Raw genomic sequence first — 20,982 nt, forward strand, 5'->3', positions numbered from 1 at the left:
ATTTTACTTACTTTCTCTTCTGTTACTAACCAAAAGGTTTTCATCTTGATTTCTGGTCGACGCCATTTTCTTCTTGATTGGACATTACACTTTTCTTTTTCTTTTTAGATTCTTCTTTCCATTATCATCTTCATCATCTTCTTTATCTTCATTATCATATTTACCTAATCCATCATGTCCAGTTTTCGGTTGAAACAGGAGTAATAATGGTGAACCGTTAATGTGACCAGTAACCTGACCTTCGATGACTTTCAAAGGGTAACATACATTTTGTATATTTTGTGGTTATGTTGATGATGATGATTAATTTCAACTTTGATTATTGGATTATGATGATCAACAGTCACGAATTTATAATCACAAGGTTAAAGGTGAATCTTGAGGCAATTGGATAATCTGATTAAAGATTATTGAATGAACCCAAATCCATTTGTAATGTGTGTTTATCATATGTAAGTGTTTCTTTTTTGTATTCAGTTTAAACGCTTTAGTTTTTTGCATTTTTTTTTCTTCTTTATTTCGAGGCCAAAAATTAATTTAATTTCTCCGACATAATTAATCGTCATTTAAATTAAATGCTAATCACTAATCTTAATCCTTTTGCTTACTAAACCTTTAACCTCTTCTTCCGCTTATCCTTTACTCTCGTTTTTTTTTTCTGATGCAAATATTTTCTGATATCAAAATAGGAAGAGAATTGAATTGCTTTCAAATAGCTTCAATTAGATTTAATTAATTAACGATTTTCATCAACTAAATTACTCTAATCATTATTGATTGAAAATTCTAAACCTGAATAACATTGGATTTTGTTTTCTCGTTTAAAGGTTAAGTTGATTTTGTTTACATTTCAATTTAATATTAAGATAATAATTAACCTTCAATTTCATTTTGACAATTAGTTTACATTTATTAGGGTGATTCACTCAAAGGTACGGACGTTTGAATTTAAATGATTTTTTGAAAACTCATCTGATTCTAATTATATTGTACAATTTGTGTTCACAAGAATCTAGTTTGATAATGTGGGGTGAAATTCTCGATCTAAATTCACCAGTTTTCGAAAATTCGAACTAAACATAAAAAATCGAGAAAAATCACTTTTCTGAGTTTGAAGGCCTAGAAAATCAATTAATCAGTTGATTTTTCTGAAAGCTTAATTATAATCACCTAAGGCTTTTTAATTGATTAAGGTAATTAGAAATTTTACAATTGATAGAATAAAGATTTAGTGGACAATCGAAGCGAAAAAGTCCAAAAAATTTGCCGAGCAAATCAAAGGGGGGAGTATTACTTTTTTTGGAAATTTGTTATTTTTGAAAATTGACTTTTTTCGACTTTTTTACAATAATTAATTGATTGTTCGGTTTATTAATTTTTTTTTTAATTAAAATAAAATTCTTACTATTTTCTCGCTAGTTTAAGATAGATATTAAAAAAATCGTACCACTAATTAAATCAAAAATCAAAAATGAAGTTCCGTATCTTTGAGTGAATCAATCTAATAGTTGCTATTGATGATCAATGGACAATTGGACAATCATTCAGGTTGAAAAATTGCCTTTTAATTGTCATATCAATTTGATTAAAAGTAAACAAAAGTTATAAATATTAGAACTTTAGTTCTAATAATTGAAAATCCCCAAATGATTAACTAAAAAACGTCAAGAAAATGAATCTCCCATTGACCTAAAGATTTTATATCAAATAATTAGTTGATCATGGTTCGAAGTTGAATTCTGTTGATGTTTTTGATTTAATTGTTCATTTAAGATTCTAAAATTGGATCAATATTGAAGGATAAAGTTCATCTTGTGTTAATTCATTAAATCAGATTATTGATTATGCTAATTAATGGATAAAATGACCAACTTTGAGATCAATTTCGCGAGTTATTAGCGTTAATTTAGTTTTAATTTCTCAACATTAGCTACTTGATTATTATCGTTTATTGTACTCAAGAACTCTGAAATGATTAACTGAGTGTTTATGTTGAATTTACAATTCGATTCGTTGGTCAAACAGCAACGATATTTACTAATGGACTTCAAAAGCTAATTGAACATATTTGCAAAGGATCAATTGAATGTAAGACTAAATTGTTACACAAATTAACCAATTAATGACTACATCTAATGATGAAAATGATGATAATTAGAAAATTAACCTTGTAAACAATTAACAGAATCAAATGATGAGATTATTTCCATCGTTTAGCTTTTTCATTTCATCCAATGATTAAGGTCATCGCCAATATTATTACTCAATCGTATACGATACGAATCAATTTGAAAGAGATGACCATCATCATGATGACCATGCTGATAATTAAAATCTTCTTGGAAGGTCATTGAATCGTTCAATCTTCTTCTCAATCTCAAGGATTTCCAATTCAAAGTCCTAATGACAAATCAATGAGATTGAATTGAAACAAATGACCAGAATCATCTTTAATCATTATAATTAAGTTTCTAATTGTTTATCTTCATTAATTAGGTTTTAAGAAACATTTTATTGCATGGACGATGGTGACGATTGATTGGTGGACATTGGAGGTCGTTTTTTAAATTGACTTTATGAACTGAATTTAGAAAATCATCTAAGAAAATGATTTTTTCTGGTCAACTCATCGATTCTTTGATTTGATTAACTAAATTAAACATAATCCTTGTCCAAATCGAACAGCTGATCTTAATCAATTTCATATTGATTAAGAGATTGATTCTAGACTCAAGGATCTGTGGCCGTTACCCCGACCAAGTGACCTGTAAAAGAAAAGCATTTCGATTGGTTGACCTTTTCGTGGATTACGAAAACTGACCAAGAGATTTAAAGAATGAGACATTAATCAACTTTCTTCAATTAATTGACTATTTATGTGAATAATAATTAGCCAACAATTAAGCTAATGATCATTTATATTGTGAATCAATTTTTAATTGAACAATCACCTGAGATGAACAGGTAATTGGAAATGTATTCATATGACTATGAGATAAATTATCATGATTAATTAATGATAATTGATAGTGTAAATTAACCTTGAATTTCAACTAATTATCAGTTGATAATCAAATGAATTTAAAAACTCAAATGACTAATCAAGACCTCGGAATCAGAGTTATTGATTAATTGAAAAAGATGTGACAATATTAACACTTCAATTAGCACAGAGACGATTCAATTTTTTAATGAAAAAGTTAATTGTCAATCTTTCTAATTAAATTATACGTTTATTTCCTTAATTTTTTCTTCTTCTAGGTAACAATTAACCTTTTAAACCACTTGGGGACACCTTGGATTAATACATAACATGCTTACTGGCCGTTAATCATCATCTTAATTTCATCCGATAGTTACTTGTGATTAATTGTTGATAACTAGAAAGATGTAATAATCAAGGTAAAAAAAACCAGAATTTAAATCAGATTGAATTGATTTTCATTCCAATCAATGGAAAAGAGTTGAACGAAATTTTTTTTTTAAATTCTTTTTTTCTGACAACGTCGACAATTTAATCGCTCATTTAATTGTCTTCACATATTAATTAACAATTAACTTTTTTATACTCTCAGTCTCTCTCTCTTGTTTTATTTTAGTTTTTAATTGTATCAAATTTAACTAACCATTAAGTGTCTATTAATCAAGATGAATCTCTTATGGACTTTACAGATTTTAATTGTTACTTTCATGCAGATTAATTGTGCCACTAACATTTTATCAGGTAAATTACACTTTAACAATTAAAAGTGATTCCAATACTTTTTTAATCAGCTAATTGTTTGATTGATTTTATTGATTGCAGTTCCTAATATTGATTCAATATTAAGGGATAAAAGTTCATCTTGTATCAATGCATTAAATCAGATTGATGATTTAGCTAAATCAGTGTTATTAATGGATGGGAAAAGGATTTTACCAAAAAATGATCAACTTCGAGATCAATTTTGTTCGTAAGTGATTAACTTGAATTGTACTTTATTTCTGATTAATCGATTGTCTTGTCCTCTTGTGAAATTGTCACCAAGACCCTTGAAACAATTAACTAAATTAGGTGGTGTTTATGTTAAATGTGCTACTCCATTTGTTGGTCAAACAGCGACAATTTTAATCAATGGACTTAAAAAACCAGTTAAACATATTTGCAGAGGATCAACTGAACGTAAGAATTTAATTTAATTGTGATTGATTTGTTTATTACTATTAAGTGATTATCTTTACGTTTATATCTTAAATTAGGTTTCAGGAAACATTATATTTGTATGGACGATGATTATATTGATAAATTGTTGGAGATTGAGGCTCGATATTTAGACTCATTTGATGCAATGAATTCGGCAAATTTCTCGCGGGAAATTGTACTTCCGGGTGTTTGCTGTTCAACTAATCGACTATTTGAAGCAATTAAGACGATTAAACATAATCCATGTTCAGATGAAACTGCGACTCCTAATCAGTTCTTATTCAGTCGAGTCGAGGAAGCGATTAGAGACACTTTGGATTTGGTCTGTGGCACTTATCCGGACATGGAAACTTGTAATAAGAAAGCGCCACGAATTTTTGAACAGTTCAAAAGCTATGAAAAAGGACCAAGAGATCTGAAGGACGAAGCCTTTGTAATTAGATTACTTCAACTTTTCTCCAGTTTATCTGAATAATTAGCGAACAATTAAAACCCGATTTCCAATTAGAACGTAATTTTATTCATACTGATGCTTATCTAGTTATGTAAATAATGAATTGAAATGCTGATTTTCAATGATTACATCGAGAAGTCAATTAAGGAATTGATTGATTAACAATTAACTTAATTTAGAATCTACTATTAATGTGCCTTGATTGTCAACCAATTAAATGTCAGAATGTTAACAATCTGTTATTAATCATAAACAATTTTTACGATTCACAATTTTTCTAATGAAGATTGAAGAAAAGCTAAGCCCACAAAACAGAACCAATGGCATAGTCAGAGTCAAAAGTTATTAATGATGAAAAAATGAGTGTTAAATTGACCAAATTAAAATGTTAATTAGATTAATAAGAGGACGAGATAGAAAAGAAAGAGTAAAGGGGTGAACTATGACGTCTGGTTATGGGGCAATTAGGTGGAGTTCAATCATAAATTTCAGCATCGTGTATCATCAATGCAGATAAAGTTTACTCATTTTTGGTGAATATTTTTATGCAAAAAATAGCCTAACATTTATATCTCATTGAATTAGCATCAAACGATGACGAAATGGCCAAATCTAATTAAACCATGTGTATTTATTAGACTTGTGATTCACAAATAACATATAATGCTAATAGCTTAAACCTTAATCATCTAATATTATAGATAAAGATATAGATGATGATGATAACGATTATCATCAAGTTAATGATTACTAAAATAGTAATCGGTAATCCTTATTATTATTAAATGAATATCAAGTGAATGTAACAAGAGTAGATTTAGAATAAAAACAAACATGAATGAAATGATGATAATGTTGATTTCAAAATATCTCTTGTTTTCCATCATGGTGATGTTGTGTTGATATTTTTAATGGAGAAACTTCAAAATTAATAGTTTGCATTGATTTTAATTCATGTTTACTCATATTGTAAATATTCACACACTTCGTTCATGAGAAGATTACTCATTTGGTTGATTTCTATTACAAAATTAAAAATCATTGCCTATTTATACATACATATATAACTACGGTATTTTTCCTATCTTGATTTGATGATAACTTGTAGGTGAGTCAATATTGATGCAAAAAAGTCCAGAATACGATTGACTTTCAATCATCTTTTTTGTTTTGTCAAAAGTAAGATTTTTATTATAATTAAAACTTTGATTTATCATTATTAATAAATAGTGATTATCAATCAATGATAATCAATATGATCTGCTAAATTATAAACAATTTAACTTAATTAACCTTCAATTTTTCGTATTACAATTGACATCAGATAAACAATTGAAGTAAGAAACTTTTTTTACAATTAACCCTGAAATTATTAATCAAGGTTCTGATTCATAAGACAATCAAAACAATCAGATTGATCAACGATCAGTTGATAAGCCATGATGGTTATGCTGATTGTTGTATGATTTTTGTATGATAGATCTGATGATTGTTGATAATTGTGAAATAATTAATCAGAATTCAAAATTTAGTTGAGAAAAAAAAACTTTTTTTTCCCATGAAATTTTCAAACTTTTCCTTCGGGGTAACAACTTCATCTAATCAACTAATCAACTAATCATATTAATACCAATGACTTCAACCATGCAAATTAATGATGATGATGATGATGATTTTACTGAATTGAAGTTAATTATGATGATTGAATTTTAAGAATTCAGAGTTTTCCATGATAAGTTTACCTTAGAGGTTTAAATTGTTGATTCTTAATCAACGCCCCTCGATTACAATTAACTTTGATTCCTGTGGTATTTTAGTCTTATCATTAGACTAATAGATTTATTAATCACCATATGATTGTCTATTTATGTATAAATAGTGATTCTAAATCATTTAAATTATTCAGTTGATTGTTGGTTGTTCAGAGGTTTTTCTTGAAATTTTTGTTAATTCCACAGTTAAAAAGTTAATCATGATTAAGGTTAATGTGTTTATCCTTTTGCTAACTGTTTATATTATTAATCACTCATCAGCAGCTCCAAATAAACCTAAAGGTTTGTCTTAATTGTTAATTGTTTCATCTCATTTTCTGTTGATTACTGTTAACTTTAATTCTGTCATTTTAATTGTTTTCTAGGAAATTTATCTTGTCCGGAACAATTAAAAGAAGTGGACAGAATATTTAAAGTATTATTGTTAATCAGTAAACGAAGATTACTTCCCAAAGATGATGCTAAGCACACCGAATACTGCAAGTAAGTTAATTGTTACTCAACAATCAAGATCGAATTTCAATTCGATTAGTTTTTTACTCTATTGAATTCTTCAACCACTTTTATCCTAATCAACCATTAAAGCGATAATTTAATTTGTTACTTGATTCTTCTTCTAAATCTCTAATTAACAGATCAAATTCTCTAATTTTTTGCGAACAATTTAATTTTCTGGTTAATTGTTGCAAATTTTGTTCTCTCATTAGTTTTATTTCGAATCACTAGATGGCGTTTGTGTAGATTCTTTTTCTTAATTGTTTTGATTTCTCTTCGTAATTGTTTTAATTTTAATCTAATTCTCGAAGGGACGTTACATCACTCGGAAAAAAGGTAAATCGATACTCTAAATGTGAAAAGCCGTTCGCAGCTCAAGTGTTGACGATTCTCTCCAATGGTGTGAAAAAGCCGATAAAATATATTTGCAACGAAAAGAAACAAGGTAAGAGAAACAATTGAATTCGAACTTTTTTATTCGAATTTTTTTACTTCTATTGTTGTTTTTTTGCATATTCTTTGCTTCTGATGTGTGAAAATGTTGTTTAGTTTCAATGGAAAACTTTGGCTGTATGACAGATCAATTTATCGACCAATTAAACGAGAAAGAAAGTTACCTGATCAAGAATCTAAAGTATATCACCAATAATGCTTCGAGTGCCGAAGCTCTTCCGCTTTTCTGTTGTTCAATGGTCGATTTTCTGGACAGTTTGACCAAAATCGAACCAGCTAAATGTTCATCCTCACCTAATGTTCACACAGGTAAATTTATTCATCAAAGAATCAGCTCAGGAGCTGCTGATGTTTTGGATCTCGTTTGTTCAACTTATAAAAATGTGAAAACTTGTGATGAAAAAATACCTTCAGTGATGACCACCCTTCGGACACCAGCACCAAAGGGTTTCTCAATCGACAAGGAGCCATTTGCAACCTATTTCATCGGTGCTGTTACCAAAATGTCATAAATCCCTCAGGCAATGAAAAAATATTGATGTTCATTGAAATACTATTTAAAAATATCGATCCAAACAAGAAAATATCAACTAAATTATTTTAAGTTTACCAATTTATTAGCAATTTAACTGGTACATTGGTACTTTTTGCATCCACAAATTGAAAGCTGATTAAACAATCGATTTAATTGTTATTAGCATTATGATTATCTTTTTTATATTAAAAGTAATTCAATCTAATTGTTGTCATGATGAACATTTCATTTCTATCGGTGATTTTAATTCTAGTTTTTCCTACTACAGTGATTAGTAAAGATGATGATCAAACTGATTTTACAATTGATTCGAGAAACTCATTTAAAGTCAAGGTAATTTATTATCGATCAGATGATTTATTTATTAAGTTAATTTATCGGCAATTAACTAGCCAAGGTAACCAAAGATTAAATCAATTTAATGAGCGACGTAAGAGACAAGCTGATATTGAGAATCCTAAACAATATCCATCGAAAGATTGGAAAAGTTTTATTGGATCTTCGAAAAGGCCACCGATCAGATCACTTTCAGATAATTACTCTGATCATGGTAAGTTAATTGTCGGTCGAAAATGTCAATTGTTCAGTAACTTTAATTTTCTTTCACATTCTAACACAGGAAAGATTGGACAAATTCTCAATCGAATCAAAGACTTAGTCTTTAGAATCAATGATTTTTTCATTGGAAATCGTATCAAAACTAACTATTCAACGGTAATAATTAGTTAATCAATAGAAATTAAAAGTCCAACAGTTAATTGCTCAATTTTTCCTTCTTTCAGAATTCATAGATGGCACTGTCTTCAAGAAACTCTTTCAAAAGTTTTCTCAACAATTAATTAGTTTTCATTTCTCAATCATTGTAATTAATTAAACAATTAAATTAATCAAATTTTCTCCATTTGATTCTCTTATCCTATAACTAAATCAATAAATCCAAAGTTTCAAGTACAATAAACTGTTTCTCATCTTAAAAATAATAACATTTGAAGTTGATCAATTTTAAATCCCTTTTTTTTGTTAACTTTAATAATTATCCGAAACTAAATCAATAAATGATCAAAACAATTAAAGTTTAGGTTCATAGTACATTAATTTAGTTGAGAAAACAGTTTTCCTGATAACAATTAATTTTATTAATAATCTACTAATTGTATTAATAACATTGAACAAAAAAGTCACGTCGTTGATAAATTTACATTTCTGTCAACAATGTTTACTTTTAAGTTTTGACAATTTAACAACAATTAACGATACTTTATTGACACAACCGATCAAATCAAATCAAAAACTGATTGTAAGCTGAATCAATTCAGTTAAATCCAGTAATGATTAGTTAATATAAATATATATATGAACCATAATACAATTAACATCACTAATCAAGAATAAAAAAATCATCAAGTATTAATAATAATCAGTAATTGTGGTCAATTGATTATCTTAATAACCAAAACAATTACCATGGGTCAACAATTGATTGTACTTGAATGTTTGAAAACAATTAAACGATATCAATGTAATTACATAACATAATCAATCAGATTCATATTAATATCAAACAAACAATTAATTACTTTAAAACAATCAGTCCTTGATAATGAAATAATAATTAAACTAAATTAAACGACTGATTAAACAATGAAAAAAAAGTGAATCAGTAAAACAATTAGATATTAATTTAGATGAAATTAAAAGCAAACCAATGCAATTGAAATTGTTTCATTTGGTTAATTATTATCGGACAAGTAACAATATAAATCATTTGATTACAATGAGAAACTCATATTTGTTAATTTTAATTGTTCTCACAACAATTTTACTCAATGTTCCAGGTTATGTATCTAAATCACTGCTAATTAATGATGATCCTAATTCAGATGATCAAGAGTCATCATCAACAGTAATTGATTCAACTCCAGTGGAAGACAATCAAGCCGAACAATCAACTCCACAATTAACCCAACCATCACCACAATCAATCACCACAACAACAACAGTGATTAACCAAGATGATAATAACGATGAGACAAATCAAATTGATCTGAGAAATGTAATTAAACCCAAGTTAATTGCTCGATCAAACAATTTTGATCATAAGGAGGATAAAAATCATCGATCTTACATTTTGAGCAACATTGAAACTTATCAATTACCTTCAAATGATTTATTGGTCCGATCGCGAATCGTTGCCAATATTGATTGGATAATTAGACGAGGTGGACAATCAAAGCAACAATTAACACCACTGACAAGATTAAATGATCAAGAAAATCAAGTGCTATCAAGACGCAAGAGACAAGCTGATATGATGACCACTAATCAAGATCAACCTATGGATCAAAATGGACAACCGATGAAACCTGGAGATCCAACAAAAGTTAATCCTGGTAAGTTAATTGCTGGTTAATTGTTGATAAGCTTAATCTGTTTTTCTTTCTCATTAACAATTGAAAAAGTCGTCGAGAGATTTAGACAAATTTTCGGCCGAATGAAGGAAATAATTGCCGAAATAAGAGATTCTTTCAATGGAAATCGAGTTAAAACTAATATGCAAGGAGAGCCGAATGGAGTTAATCAACAATAGTTAATCACAATTAAGAAAATTAGTTGATTTTCTTCATGATTTCGTTGGGGAAAAAAGTTATCCAACTTTTATGGTTCTACTTGTAATCTCATTTAAAATGTTATCCAATATTGGATTTTTGTTATTGATTTGGTGGAGACAAAAGTTTATCATGATCAACAAATTGTTAATTGTTGTTCTCGAAAAATTAATTTCAATCAGTTTAATTGTCAATTAAATAAGAAAAACAATGTTTTACAAAATAGTGTCTCATTTGTAAGTTGGTTTTATACAATTGGTTGAGTTTATAATCACTAGAAAGTTTCATTATTATGACTTGAGTTAATCGAGATGGATTTAAATTGTGTGATTAAAGATAATCACATTGTACATAAGTGCAAAGGGTAATAGATTTATAATTAATTGTTATATTAATTATAACAAGAAAGGCATATAAAAAAATGGTTAACAATCAAGTATCTCAAGGAGTTAATTGATTGCTAATTTAAATATTGATGATGATGATGATGATAAGATGAGATGAGATGAGATGATAATGATAATGATTAATAGATGAAGAAACAAATTAACGGTGGTGAACGTGATGAAAGTAAATTGATAATCAATCTGATGAGATGGTAAATTAGATTATGATAATCGTCCGACCACTTTGAGTATACTTGATACAAATGAGTATTTCCTTAGATCAACGGTATCAACTCCTTTGTCTGCCAAAACTTAAGTGCCTGAGGGGCTTTTTCTTGACAAGCTTTATGACTTCGGAAAGAGCCACACATCAAATCGAGGACATCGGACACGGCCAGACTGACCATATCTCCAATGAAATTATTGGTGTTTATTGAACTGTCTTTACAACGAGGTCTTTCAAGTGCGTAAATATCATGGAGCAAAGTGTTGACAGCACAACAGAAATGAGGTAATATTTGATCATCGGTGACATTTTTCGAGATAATTTGAAGTGAATCAAGGAAAAAAGATTCACGACGATTAAATCGTTCGAGGTATTTAGTTGTCATACAAGCATAATTTTCAATGGCCTCTAAATTAACGAGAGAATCAGATAGAGAAAAAATCATTAAAATCAGAACAAGTAATCAATTTGTTGATCAATAAATTGTTGGACAGAACAGATAAAAACTCTAGTTATCAAACGCTCCAATTAAACTAATAATTAGGTTGATAAAGATCATTTCAATGTTAGTAATGTAATATTGATTATATTTGACTCTTTACTCAATATAACTTTCGTTTATGGTTTTCATGATCGACTAGTTATTGATTAGAAATTTCAATCAATTAAGAGATCAACTAATCAACTTACTTGCTTTATTTGCTTTGCAAATATATTTAACGGGCTTTTTGATTCCACTTCCTAGGACAACGACGACTTGGGCCAAAAACGGAGGCATACATTTACTGAATTTTGATACTCGACGACTTAAGGTTTTAAATGGACTGTAAATTGATAAAAAATAATAATAATATTAATTAAACATAAAGGTAATCAGATTAAATTGTCAGACAAAATCGATATGATTGGTACAATGTTTACAAGAAAAACAACAAAAGCAACAAGTTTATCTTATATGTTAACATTTTCACTTGTTGATTAAAGATTTGAAATGTAAACACATCCGTGATTAAAATGATTGAAAATCATGCCGATGATTGAATATTGATTGTGTTGATTAACTTTATTAATAAACACTTACCTGCACCAATCGTTCATGACACTTGAATTTACAGGAAGTGGGATATCATGATTCATTAGAAGTACTTGTTTGACGGTTCCATCAATTCCGTTTTCCTGATTTGTACAATCTTGACCACCTTAATTGTTACAATCGAAAAGAAGAACAAAATGAAAAAAGAGAGAATAAATAACCACACAATTTAACGAAAGTCAAATCAAAAGAAATTAAACATTAACAGATTAAAGAGACTTACTTGATTGATGAATAAAACACAAGAACAAAATGATAATAGAACAGGTAAATGTATGGATATTCATGGTGTAATGATGGAGAATTTCAATTGATTAGAAGAATTAAATCAAAGTCGATTATAAATTAGAATAGAAAACACGAAAATATAGAAGAAGAAAAAAAAAGAGAATAGAATTTGTTAAGAAAATAAAAAAGAGAATCAGATGTAAGAATGTCGCGGTTATGGATTAAACTGAGAAGCTTTCATACGAACCTTTAATTATTTATAGTTGAAAAGAATTTGATAGTATCACATATAGAAAAAGAATAGATTATTTAACAATTAACATTAAAGAAAACAAAATAATTAGCTGATTGAAAAGATTAGTAATAATCTTACAATCTCATAGTCTCTAGTCGCTGGAGAGACACATCCCTCTCTCGCCATTTTTTTTTTCGGCAATTAAAGTAAAGAATCAACGTGATCACAAGTTAATCATTTTCTCTTTAATCGTCACAATTAAGAGTGAAACAGAAATTGAACTTGTTAAAAGAAGAAAACAAGAAATTAATCCATTTTTGATTAATTAAACACTTGATGTGAAACAAAAAGTAAATGGTTAAAGAAATGAATTAAAAAGATAAACAAACAAAGTGATTGATTGAAATTCTTTCAAATTTGTTGGCGCGAAAATTAATTCTTGTCATTAATTTATTTTCATTTCTCTTGATTAACAATTTTCTTTAATTCTATTAACTAATTCAAGGTTAAACTAATTGTTCATCGGTAAATGTATTTATACATCAGCAATTTCCTTAAAAAGTAATTAACTTAATTATATAAGAAAATTTTTTCTTTTAATTTTTACCTTTAAGGTAAACACAAATTCTGCAAATTGATTGATTAACTTAATTTGATTCGATTGAAACTGATTACGTGATTAAATTGATCTTTTTTTCTCGATTTAACGATTAATTTAACAAATTTAACAAATTGTTTCACTTTAATTGTTAATTGTTTACTTTAAATCGGTTTAATTGTTACTCTTCTCATTTGAATTGGAAAAGTTTTAAAGTTTTTTTGGTAACAATTAAATTTAATTGTTCGATATCAAATGATCATCTCTTGTTAAATCACTAATTCTATCGTTTTATTGTTTCTTTTCCTTAATTGTTTTACTGGATTAAGGAGATGATTATGGTGATTATCTTTTAATTGTTTTTCGCATTTACAACTCTTTACATTTGGTTGATTTGATTACGAAAATATAATCAAATGATTAGTTAATTTTTCCTAATAATCATTTGTTTATCCTTGAACTTTTGTCTCATTATTTAATTGGTGTTTTTTAGTTAATACTATTAATTAGGACGAGATTAATTTAGTTTTCTTAATCTTGACAAGATTAATTTTTAATTGTAATCAATTTTTTTGTCTCCATCTTGACAATTTAATTGCTTCACTTTAATTTCACTTATCAAACCATCAAATTAACTCAAACATTATCAAACTTTAATTAACTTAAAAGGAGAAGCAAAAAATTTCTAAACCTTTAATTTATTACAAAGATAATTAATCTTAATTGTGAATTAATTAGTTTTGATTAACAAAAATTTTCGATTTTTTTACTTCTAATCTAATTCCATCTATTGTTTTCCAAATGAACTACAAATGTAAACAAACAAATTCCAATGTTTCAAATGTGAACAATTCATTTTCATATTTAGTGAATTAACTCTTGATTGTTATTGAATTTAAATGATTATCATGAGAATAAATTGTTCTTAACTAAATATCAAAGACAGTTAATTAGTTTCTCTTTTACCAAATTCATAGAGATTGAAAAGTGTTAGTAAATGTCATCATGTCTCTTTATGATGATATAATTACCGGTGATAAAAGTGACTCAATTAAAGATTCTAAATCATCTGAATGGTCTGGAATTAAATTGTTAGAGACACATTTATTATCGAAGAAGAAAAATCAAGCCAAGGTGAGAGAAAAAAAAGAAATCATTTCAAAATGGAATTGAAAACAATTGTTTTCTATTTTCTATTTGATAATCTATACAATTTCTATAAAAAATATCTTTTCCATTACAGAGAGAAAATATTCCAAGGCGACCTGTCGGGCCTCATAGTGGACCTGGATTCGGATTCAAGAATAAAACGATCGTCGAGGAAACACCGTTGTCCTCAATATTGGATTATCATGGAAAGGTGATTGTTAGCAATTTGTGGATGAAAAAACGAACAGGTTATTTATTTATATTGGAAAAATTTCTCTCAACAGAATACAAATGGATCTTTATTAGGAGGTGATTGGGATGTTACACAAGAATATGATCCTTTATTTCCCAATGATTATGAGAAGATAATCAAAGATCGACCAAATAATCCGGATAAAGTTAAAATAGAAGGTGAAAAGAATCGTGATTCAGATGATTATGAACATAGAAGACGACGTCCAATCGATAAATCATCATCTTCGACATCAGCAAATTCTAACTCATCAGGATCATTATCATCGGGAATTTTGGTCAATCCAACAGGTGGTTCAATGTTTTCCAGGTCACTGGTGGATGCTTATAGTGATGATGAAGAGGAAGATGTTAAACCTTCAGGTTATTCTGGTCGATCAGCACCAGTGGTCACTAGAGGGGCAGCAATTGCTCCACCACCTTCACTGATTGAATCAACTGTAGTTAAATCAACGTCTCATGAAATGATGGATACCTCGTCATCATCATCATCAGCATCACCTATAACTGTATCATCTTCCTCATCTGCACCGAAAGGTTCAGTTGCTGCAAAGATCATGGCTCGAATGGGTTATAAGGAAGGTCAAGGTTTAGGTAAAGAGGAACAGGGGATAAGTAGAGCACTTGAGGTGGAGAAAACGAGTAAACGAGGCGGTAAAATTGTCGCTGGAACAGCATCAGCAGCATTACCACCACCACCGTCGCCACTTCCACCACAATCGACTCCAACCCCACCGCAACCATTTCCAGGAACAGTATCATCTTTATACTCGGATATTGGATCTTCATCAAATCCCGTTCAAGGCAATTTATCAGCGGCAGTTGAATCGATTACTGATTTAATGAAAAATCCGACAAAAGTTGTTCTACTTCGTAACATGGTTGGACCCGGCGAAGTCGACGATGACCTGGAACCCGAAGTGAAAGAAGAATGTTCAAAATATGGTGAGGTGGTAAGGTGTGTAATCTACGAGATTCAAGGTGGTCATCCCGAAGAAGCGGTCAGAATTTTCGTCGAATTCAAAAGAGTTGAAGCAGCAATCAAATCGGTCGTTGATTTAAACGGTCGATACTTTGGAGGTCGAGTGGTGAAAATAAGTTTCTATGATGTAGAAAAGTTCAAACGATTAGAACTTAATGATTGAGAATTAAAACCAAAATCATAATTCACCAGGTAAAAAAAAAAGAAAAAGAAAATGTTCCATTTTCGATAGTTTTGTTTTTCTTATTCTCATGATTATCACTCATGTAAATTAACATTTCTACCGCTCGTTTCATCTCAGACTTTGATTAAAATCAATAATCAATATTTAATTTATAACCAATAGAGTTTTCTTTTTCAAGCATAAAATTGTATATATAATTTGTTTTTCTCACAGATTTTAGTTAATTAATTAATTAGAATATACATAATCATTTGTTTCGTTATTTAAGCTAAATTTTCACAGAATAAGAAAGAAGAAAAAAAGGAAATTAAGTGAGAGATTCACAAAGTGAGAGAGAAGGAGAAAGTGGGAGAGGAAAAAAGTCAAACATAATTAAATCAATTGAATGGATAAGGTTTAAAATTCAGTTGATTGTTGTTCCGTTGTTATTGTTTACAAATTAGGATCCAATTATAATATTTAGTTGTAATCTCTTTGTTTTATAAATATAATTGTTGGTCAAAATTTGGTAACAATTTGTTTGCTTATTAATTTTTTTTTTCTGCTTGGATCAGGGATGATGAAAGTAAATTGGTAAATGGATTTTTGGATTGATTGATTGATAAATTGTTCATTCTTGGGCAAATCCTTCAGTCTCTTCAATGGCATAGGTTAATTTTTCAACTAATTGTTCATAAGATTTGTAAGGTGGTAAATCAAGTCTATTGAAACAAGTATGACTTTTGGGTAACCAAGTTTCTTTACCAACTTTTTCAATACAAAATCTTTGCGGTCCATTGGAACCCATTAATTCAGCAAAACCGCCTACAGGCACTCGACAGGTACCGGTGACAAATTGAAGGAGACGAGCTCTTTTCTCATTATCCATACCCTCTTTGACGAAAGTCCAAAACCATTGGATTTGTTTACTTCCTCGAGAATAATGTCGATAGATTGTATTCTTTTGCCAATCCTCAATGTCAATCTCTTGCATTCCACATAAAAGAAGTTCCAATTCTCTTTCATCAAAATAATGTAACCATTCCAATGGTAGAACTTCATTGAAACCATCTAATAAGGCTTTGGTTTGCTCCTCTTGTCCACGACTAAATCTCCAATCACTGATTAGTCTTAAATATTCATCCTTATTATCATCGGTTACCCTTATATCGGCTCCACCTTCTTTAAGCTCGGTACTTTTCAGCTGACCCAAAATCTCATAATCAACGGTAAAATAAAGTTCCATCTCATCTTCAATGTCTTTAAGACTATTCTCTTTAATCCAGACAAGGCTGTTGTAAAATTGTGGATCAATTGATTCAATATCTTTCATGACCAATTTTTTACCCAACATGCGTTTGTAGAAAGGCAAAGTAAATCCTGAATAGATAAATTTACCATGAAACAAAGCCATTGCAATAAACCGGCCAATGAATCGGAAATATAATAAATGATCAGGATTAACTGAAGAGGCTGGATTAATTTGTAGGGAGTAATTGTTTTTACCGGCATATTCAAAGAGACAATACATTGGATTTAGTACTTGATGGGAGAGTAGGAAAAACCATTCTCGAGCTATTCCTCCGTAATCGAGACCTTCTTCACCTTTAAAGGTTATAAATAAACGTCGACGAAGTTCATGTGGAGGAACTCTCATTATTTGATGGAAAGAATCTTCAAAAATGTTGGTACGAGAGACGCAAATCTTTATATGGGAAGGCAGCGCATTTATGTGACATAGGTAACGGAATTGGTGAAGTTTAGCACGGAAACAACGTTCATAGGTTATACTGGATACGGATGCAGCGATATCACCATTTTCAATTGGAATCCTAGGATCTTGAAAAGTCGTCGATTTCCTATTATGATCAACAAAATATTTTTCACCCTCTTTAGTGTATCTAATTTCCCAACCTTTTGGTAAAGGTAATAGTTCATAGTTGGTTGAACCGGTTAAAACATTTGAACCATTCAGGCCACTTTGTAAGTTAGGTATAAATTTCCCTTGGGTTCTTGGATCGTCCCATTGGGTTGTCTTATTTTTATGATTAACATAATAAACACGAGAATTTGGATCAAGACGTCGCTCCCAACCTTCGGGTAAAGGTTCCTCTTCATATTTGATTACTACTTCCCTGGAGGATCCTCCGGAACTGGAAGCCACAAGGGTTGAATTGATTGTTGAAGATGAGGATGAATTTGATGAAGAGGAGACAATCTTATTGCCAGTGGTATTGGAAACACTTGAACCAGCTTCTTGTGATTGATCACCATTTTGTCCACCATTAGTTAAATTATTTGATGATGATGATGATGTTGCTCCTGATGAAGATGCTCCTCTCTCCATTTGTGGTGTAGCATACATATAACGTTGACCACATTGTTGCATAACTTGACCCTGAGACGATTGCCATTCATTGAAAATACGTAAAGTGTTTTCAGTTGGTCGCTGCCAAGTTGTTGTTTTCGTGTTATGATCAACATAATAGACTCGACCTCGAGGATCAATTCTTAATTCCCAGCCGTGAGGTAATTTCTGTGGTTTCTCCCAGGTTGTACTTCTTGTATTATGATCAACATAATATTTACGATTATATTGATCATAACGAATCTCCCATCCTGGTGGTAGATTTTCATCTGAATCATCTTCCACTCTAGGCCTGATTCCAGTTGGTGCAGTATAACCACTAGTGTTGATGTTAGAATTGTTGTCTTTGTTGCTAGTTGTAGGTTTAATATCATTATGTGAAGGCCTATTACCAGATGAGGTCGATGATGATGATGAGGCATTAACTATTGCAGAAGATGAAGATGATGATGATGATGAGCTTCCATTGACCCAATTGGATGTTGAGGCTGAATTATTGTTGCTTGTTGATCTATCGTTACCACTACTAGCACCAGAGTGAACTCGCTTTGGATCGAGTAATGACCATTTCGGCAATGAGCCCATTATTGATAAATATAATTTATAATTTGTCGATAATAATATTAATTACTAATTGAGAAAATTTATGAAGAAAGGAAAAAAGAAGCAATCACAAAGAGGGAAGAACACAAACAGTTGATCAAATTTGGGGACAAATTTGACTGTCTCACTTGCTATTTTTATCTCACTGAGTAACAGGTAAAGTTGAGGAGTCACTTTGAAAAGGATTAAAAAAAAGTAACGTTGGAATGTAGGACAATTGGAACAGATTGGAAAAGAGAGTAATAAAGAGAGAGAAGAGTGAGAAGAGTGAGAGAGAGAGAGACAGTCGGAAGAAGAGGGAGGTTGTTGTGATGATGGAGGTGGATTAGAATTACTGGTTAATCGAACAACTTGAGAAAGAAAATTTGATAATCATCTAATATATAACATGATAACAGAAGATGAGGACAGAAATTGCAAAACGATACCTCGGGTTCTTTTCTTTTTGGTGACAAAAAGTCAAACAAATGAGTCTTGCACTTGAACAGAACAACTGTCACAGATAATCAAGTAAAGTAGATTATACACAATAGGGAGAGAAAGAGAGATAAAAGTGTGAGAGAGAGAAAGAAAATAGGATAATATCAAGAGAATGAGAGAGAGAGAAGAACAATAAAGCTGAACCTTAATCAACCATTGACTTTGAAAAAGGAGCAAAAAGATTAATCAGAGATCGAAAATTTTTCAATAAAAGAAAAATAGTATTAGAAAGATATTAGTTAACCTTCAATGAATATCAATGGTTACTTATCATATAACTGGAAAGCAGAACTTGAAACTTGTAAGCATGTGATTTAAAACAATACATCAACTTACACACACAAATTGATAAGAAATAAATGTTTTAAGAAAATCAAGCAGACTTTTGGTTGAAGAAAAAAGAATAGAGAGAGAGAGAGAAAAGTGAGTAAGTTATAGTATCAATCTAAGCAAAAACACTTCCTCAATGAGAAAACCAAATGATGATGATGGTGAATGACGATTATGATGATTAAGGTAAATGATGGAGGTGGTTGAATAATGTTTTTTGTTGTTGCGATGGTGTTTTGATCGTAGATTCTTGATGACAAAACAATTAGAAGTTGTGATTTCTGTTGGCCTTTTTAAAGATCAACTCTTCCTTTTAACGATCTTGTTAATGATGATGATGACACTTTGGTGTGAGTGTGTTGATAGGATGAATATTGTCGTAATGATTGAATTAAGATCACTGGTTGATAATATGTTCTAATCCTTTTTCTATACAATTAGAAAATGAATAAGTGTAAAAAACGAAAAAAACACTTTTCTTCTTTTCAATTTAAGTGTAAATTACAGTTGGAGAATTTATTTTATATCAGGAGACACAAAGGAATGAGAATAACCATTAAAGATCATCGCCAGATTATAACCTTTTCTTTCACGATGAGATGTTTTTATTATTACCTAATGCAAAAGTAACAACAAGGGGAGAAAATAAAAGATGAAAAAACGTCAATATGATGCGAAAAGTGAGATAGAGGGAGGGAGGAAGGGAGAGTAAAATTACAAATTGAAAGGGAGAAAGAGATAGACAGAGAGATGGTGAGAGAGAGAGAAAAGTCTCAAAGTGAGTATATTTTTGAGACAGACAGAGAAAAAAATGAACCAAAATAAAAAGAGGCAAATTATGGGGATAAGAAGAGAAAGACAAGAAAGAGTCGAGAAAAGAAGATGATAGAAAACTTAACCAAGGAGAGTGAAAAGAAAGAAGAAGAAAAAAACAAGGAAAAAAAAAGAAAACACAATAAACTCTCTTATAGAAACAACAACATTCTAATCATATGTAGAGAGAAATCAATTTGGAGAAAACAATTTACTCACCCAGTTAGAAAGTCCAACACGATTATATCAAAAAGGTGAGTTATTAGCTTAATTGTAGACCAGAAAAATTAGTAAAAAGAGGTTACAATTAAATTAGATAATCATTTCAAATAGATAAACATTAATGACTAACATTCAATGTTTACTTTTTGATTCCATGAAAGTGTTCCATCTACCGATCGAAATTGAAACTTTTTTCGAATAATTTTTTTTTCTAAAATTTAAATGTCAAATTTTCAATTCGTACTGTTAATTATTTCGTTACATTATAATATCGTAATTATTATTATGATAAAAATCTAATAACTGAAAATGATAACGATAAAGATTGAGAATAATGGAGAGAAAAGAGCAAAGAT

At 29.8% G+C, this 20,982-nt stretch overlaps 7 protein-coding genes across 13 annotated transcripts; 5 read left to right on the forward strand and 2 right to left on the reverse strand.

Moving 5' to 3' along the window:
- On the forward strand, nucleotides 1-4,909 carry LOC128386561 (uncharacterized). Of its 5 annotated transcripts, none has more exons than XM_053345612.1 (7): nucleotides 1-452; nucleotides 2,497-2,964; nucleotides 3,262-3,402; nucleotides 3,576-3,724; nucleotides 3,806-3,953; nucleotides 4,029-4,162; nucleotides 4,240-4,909. In XM_053345612.1, exons 4-7 carry the CDS (start codon nucleotides 3,649-3,651, stop codon nucleotides 4,656-4,658), a joined length of 777 nt encoding a protein of 258 aa, XP_053201587.1. In that variant the 5' UTR covers nucleotides 1-452; nucleotides 2,497-2,964; nucleotides 3,262-3,402; nucleotides 3,576-3,648; the 3' UTR covers nucleotides 4,659-4,909. The 5 variants fall into 5 exon arrangements, with proteins under 5 accessions (XP_053201587.1, XP_053201613.1, XP_053201604.1 ...); XM_053345638.1 differs by having other exon boundaries at nucleotides 3,600-3,724; XM_053345629.1 differs by having other exon boundaries at nucleotides 1-258.
- Nucleotides 4,910-6,419: 1,510 nt separating this feature from the next.
- LOC128386669 (uncharacterized) lies at nucleotides 6,420-8,097 on the forward strand. The gene is made up of 4 exons (XM_053345738.1): nucleotides 6,420-6,691; nucleotides 6,775-6,892; nucleotides 7,216-7,349; nucleotides 7,454-8,097. The coding sequence occupies exons 1-4, from the start codon at nucleotides 6,610-6,612 to the stop codon at nucleotides 7,867-7,869; spliced, it is 750 nt and encodes a 249-aa protein (XP_053201713.1). The 5' UTR covers nucleotides 6,420-6,609; the 3' UTR covers nucleotides 7,870-8,097.
- Nucleotides 8,098-8,105: 8 nt separating this feature from the next.
- Nucleotides 8,106-8,818, forward strand: LOC128386680 (uncharacterized). 2 transcript variants are annotated; one of them, XM_053345757.1, is made up of 3 exons: nucleotides 8,106-8,442; nucleotides 8,512-8,606; nucleotides 8,675-8,818. In XM_053345757.1, the coding sequence occupies exons 1-3, from the start codon at nucleotides 8,106-8,108 to the stop codon at nucleotides 8,681-8,683; spliced, it is 441 nt and encodes a 146-aa protein (XP_053201732.1). In that variant the 3' UTR covers nucleotides 8,684-8,818. The 2 variants fall into 2 exon arrangements, with proteins under 2 accessions (XP_053201732.1, XP_053201724.1); XM_053345749.1 differs by having other exon boundaries at nucleotides 8,512-8,818.
- Nucleotides 8,819-9,596: 778 nt separating this feature from the next.
- Nucleotides 9,597-10,491, forward strand: LOC128392696 (uncharacterized). The gene is made up of 2 exons (XM_053352803.1): nucleotides 9,597-10,282; nucleotides 10,352-10,491. Exons 1-2 carry the CDS (start codon nucleotides 9,598-9,600, stop codon nucleotides 10,477-10,479), a joined length of 813 nt encoding a protein of 270 aa, XP_053208778.1. The 5' UTR covers nucleotide 9,597; the 3' UTR covers nucleotides 10,480-10,491.
- Nucleotides 10,492-10,802: 311 nt separating this feature from the next.
- On the reverse strand, nucleotides 10,803-13,023 carry LOC128392794 (uncharacterized). Of its 2 annotated transcripts, XM_053352909.1 has the most exons (5): nucleotides 12,805-13,023; nucleotides 12,427-12,678; nucleotides 12,192-12,309; nucleotides 11,801-11,934; nucleotides 10,803-11,518 (listed from the first exon to the last, which is right to left on the reverse strand). In XM_053352909.1, the coding sequence occupies exons 2-5, from the start codon at nucleotides 12,488-12,490 to the stop codon at nucleotides 11,160-11,162; spliced, it is 675 nt and encodes a 224-aa protein (XP_053208884.1). In that variant the 5' UTR covers nucleotides 12,491-12,678; nucleotides 12,805-13,023; the 3' UTR covers nucleotides 10,803-11,159. The 2 variants fall into 2 exon arrangements, with proteins under 2 accessions (XP_053208884.1, XP_053208955.1); XM_053352980.1 differs by lacking the exon at nucleotides 12,427-12,678 and having other exon boundaries at nucleotides 12,192-12,308; nucleotides 12,679-13,022.
- Nucleotides 13,024-14,091: 1,068 nt separating this feature from the next.
- On the forward strand, nucleotides 14,092-15,986 carry LOC128385786 (splicing factor 45-like). The gene is made up of 3 exons (XM_053344704.1): nucleotides 14,092-14,398; nucleotides 14,508-14,624; nucleotides 14,698-15,986. The coding sequence occupies exons 1-3, from the start codon at nucleotides 14,270-14,272 to the stop codon at nucleotides 15,808-15,810; spliced, it is 1,359 nt and encodes a 452-aa protein (XP_053200679.1). The 5' UTR covers nucleotides 14,092-14,269; the 3' UTR covers nucleotides 15,811-15,986.
- Nucleotides 15,987-16,221: 235 nt separating this feature from the next.
- LOC128385767 (NEDD4-like E3 ubiquitin-protein ligase WWP2) lies at nucleotides 16,222-20,779 on the reverse strand. The gene is made up of 3 exons (XM_053344681.1): nucleotides 20,624-20,779; nucleotides 19,210-20,206; nucleotides 16,222-18,808 (listed from the first exon to the last, which is right to left on the reverse strand). Exon 3 carries the CDS (start codon nucleotides 18,761-18,763, stop codon nucleotides 16,442-16,444), a length of 2,322 nt encoding a protein of 773 aa, XP_053200656.1. The 5' UTR covers nucleotides 18,764-18,808; nucleotides 19,210-20,206; nucleotides 20,624-20,779; the 3' UTR covers nucleotides 16,222-16,441.
- Between the last annotated feature and the right edge of the window lie 203 nt (nucleotides 20,780-20,982).

This window comes from Panonychus citri, unplaced genomic scaffold, assembly GCF_014898815.1.
Source record: "Panonychus citri isolate SS breed McGregor unplaced genomic scaffold, ASM1489881v1 Contig00001, whole genome shotgun sequence".
In the NCBI taxonomy this organism is placed as follows: domain Eukaryota; kingdom Metazoa; phylum Arthropoda; class Arachnida; order Trombidiformes; family Tetranychidae; genus Panonychus; species Panonychus citri.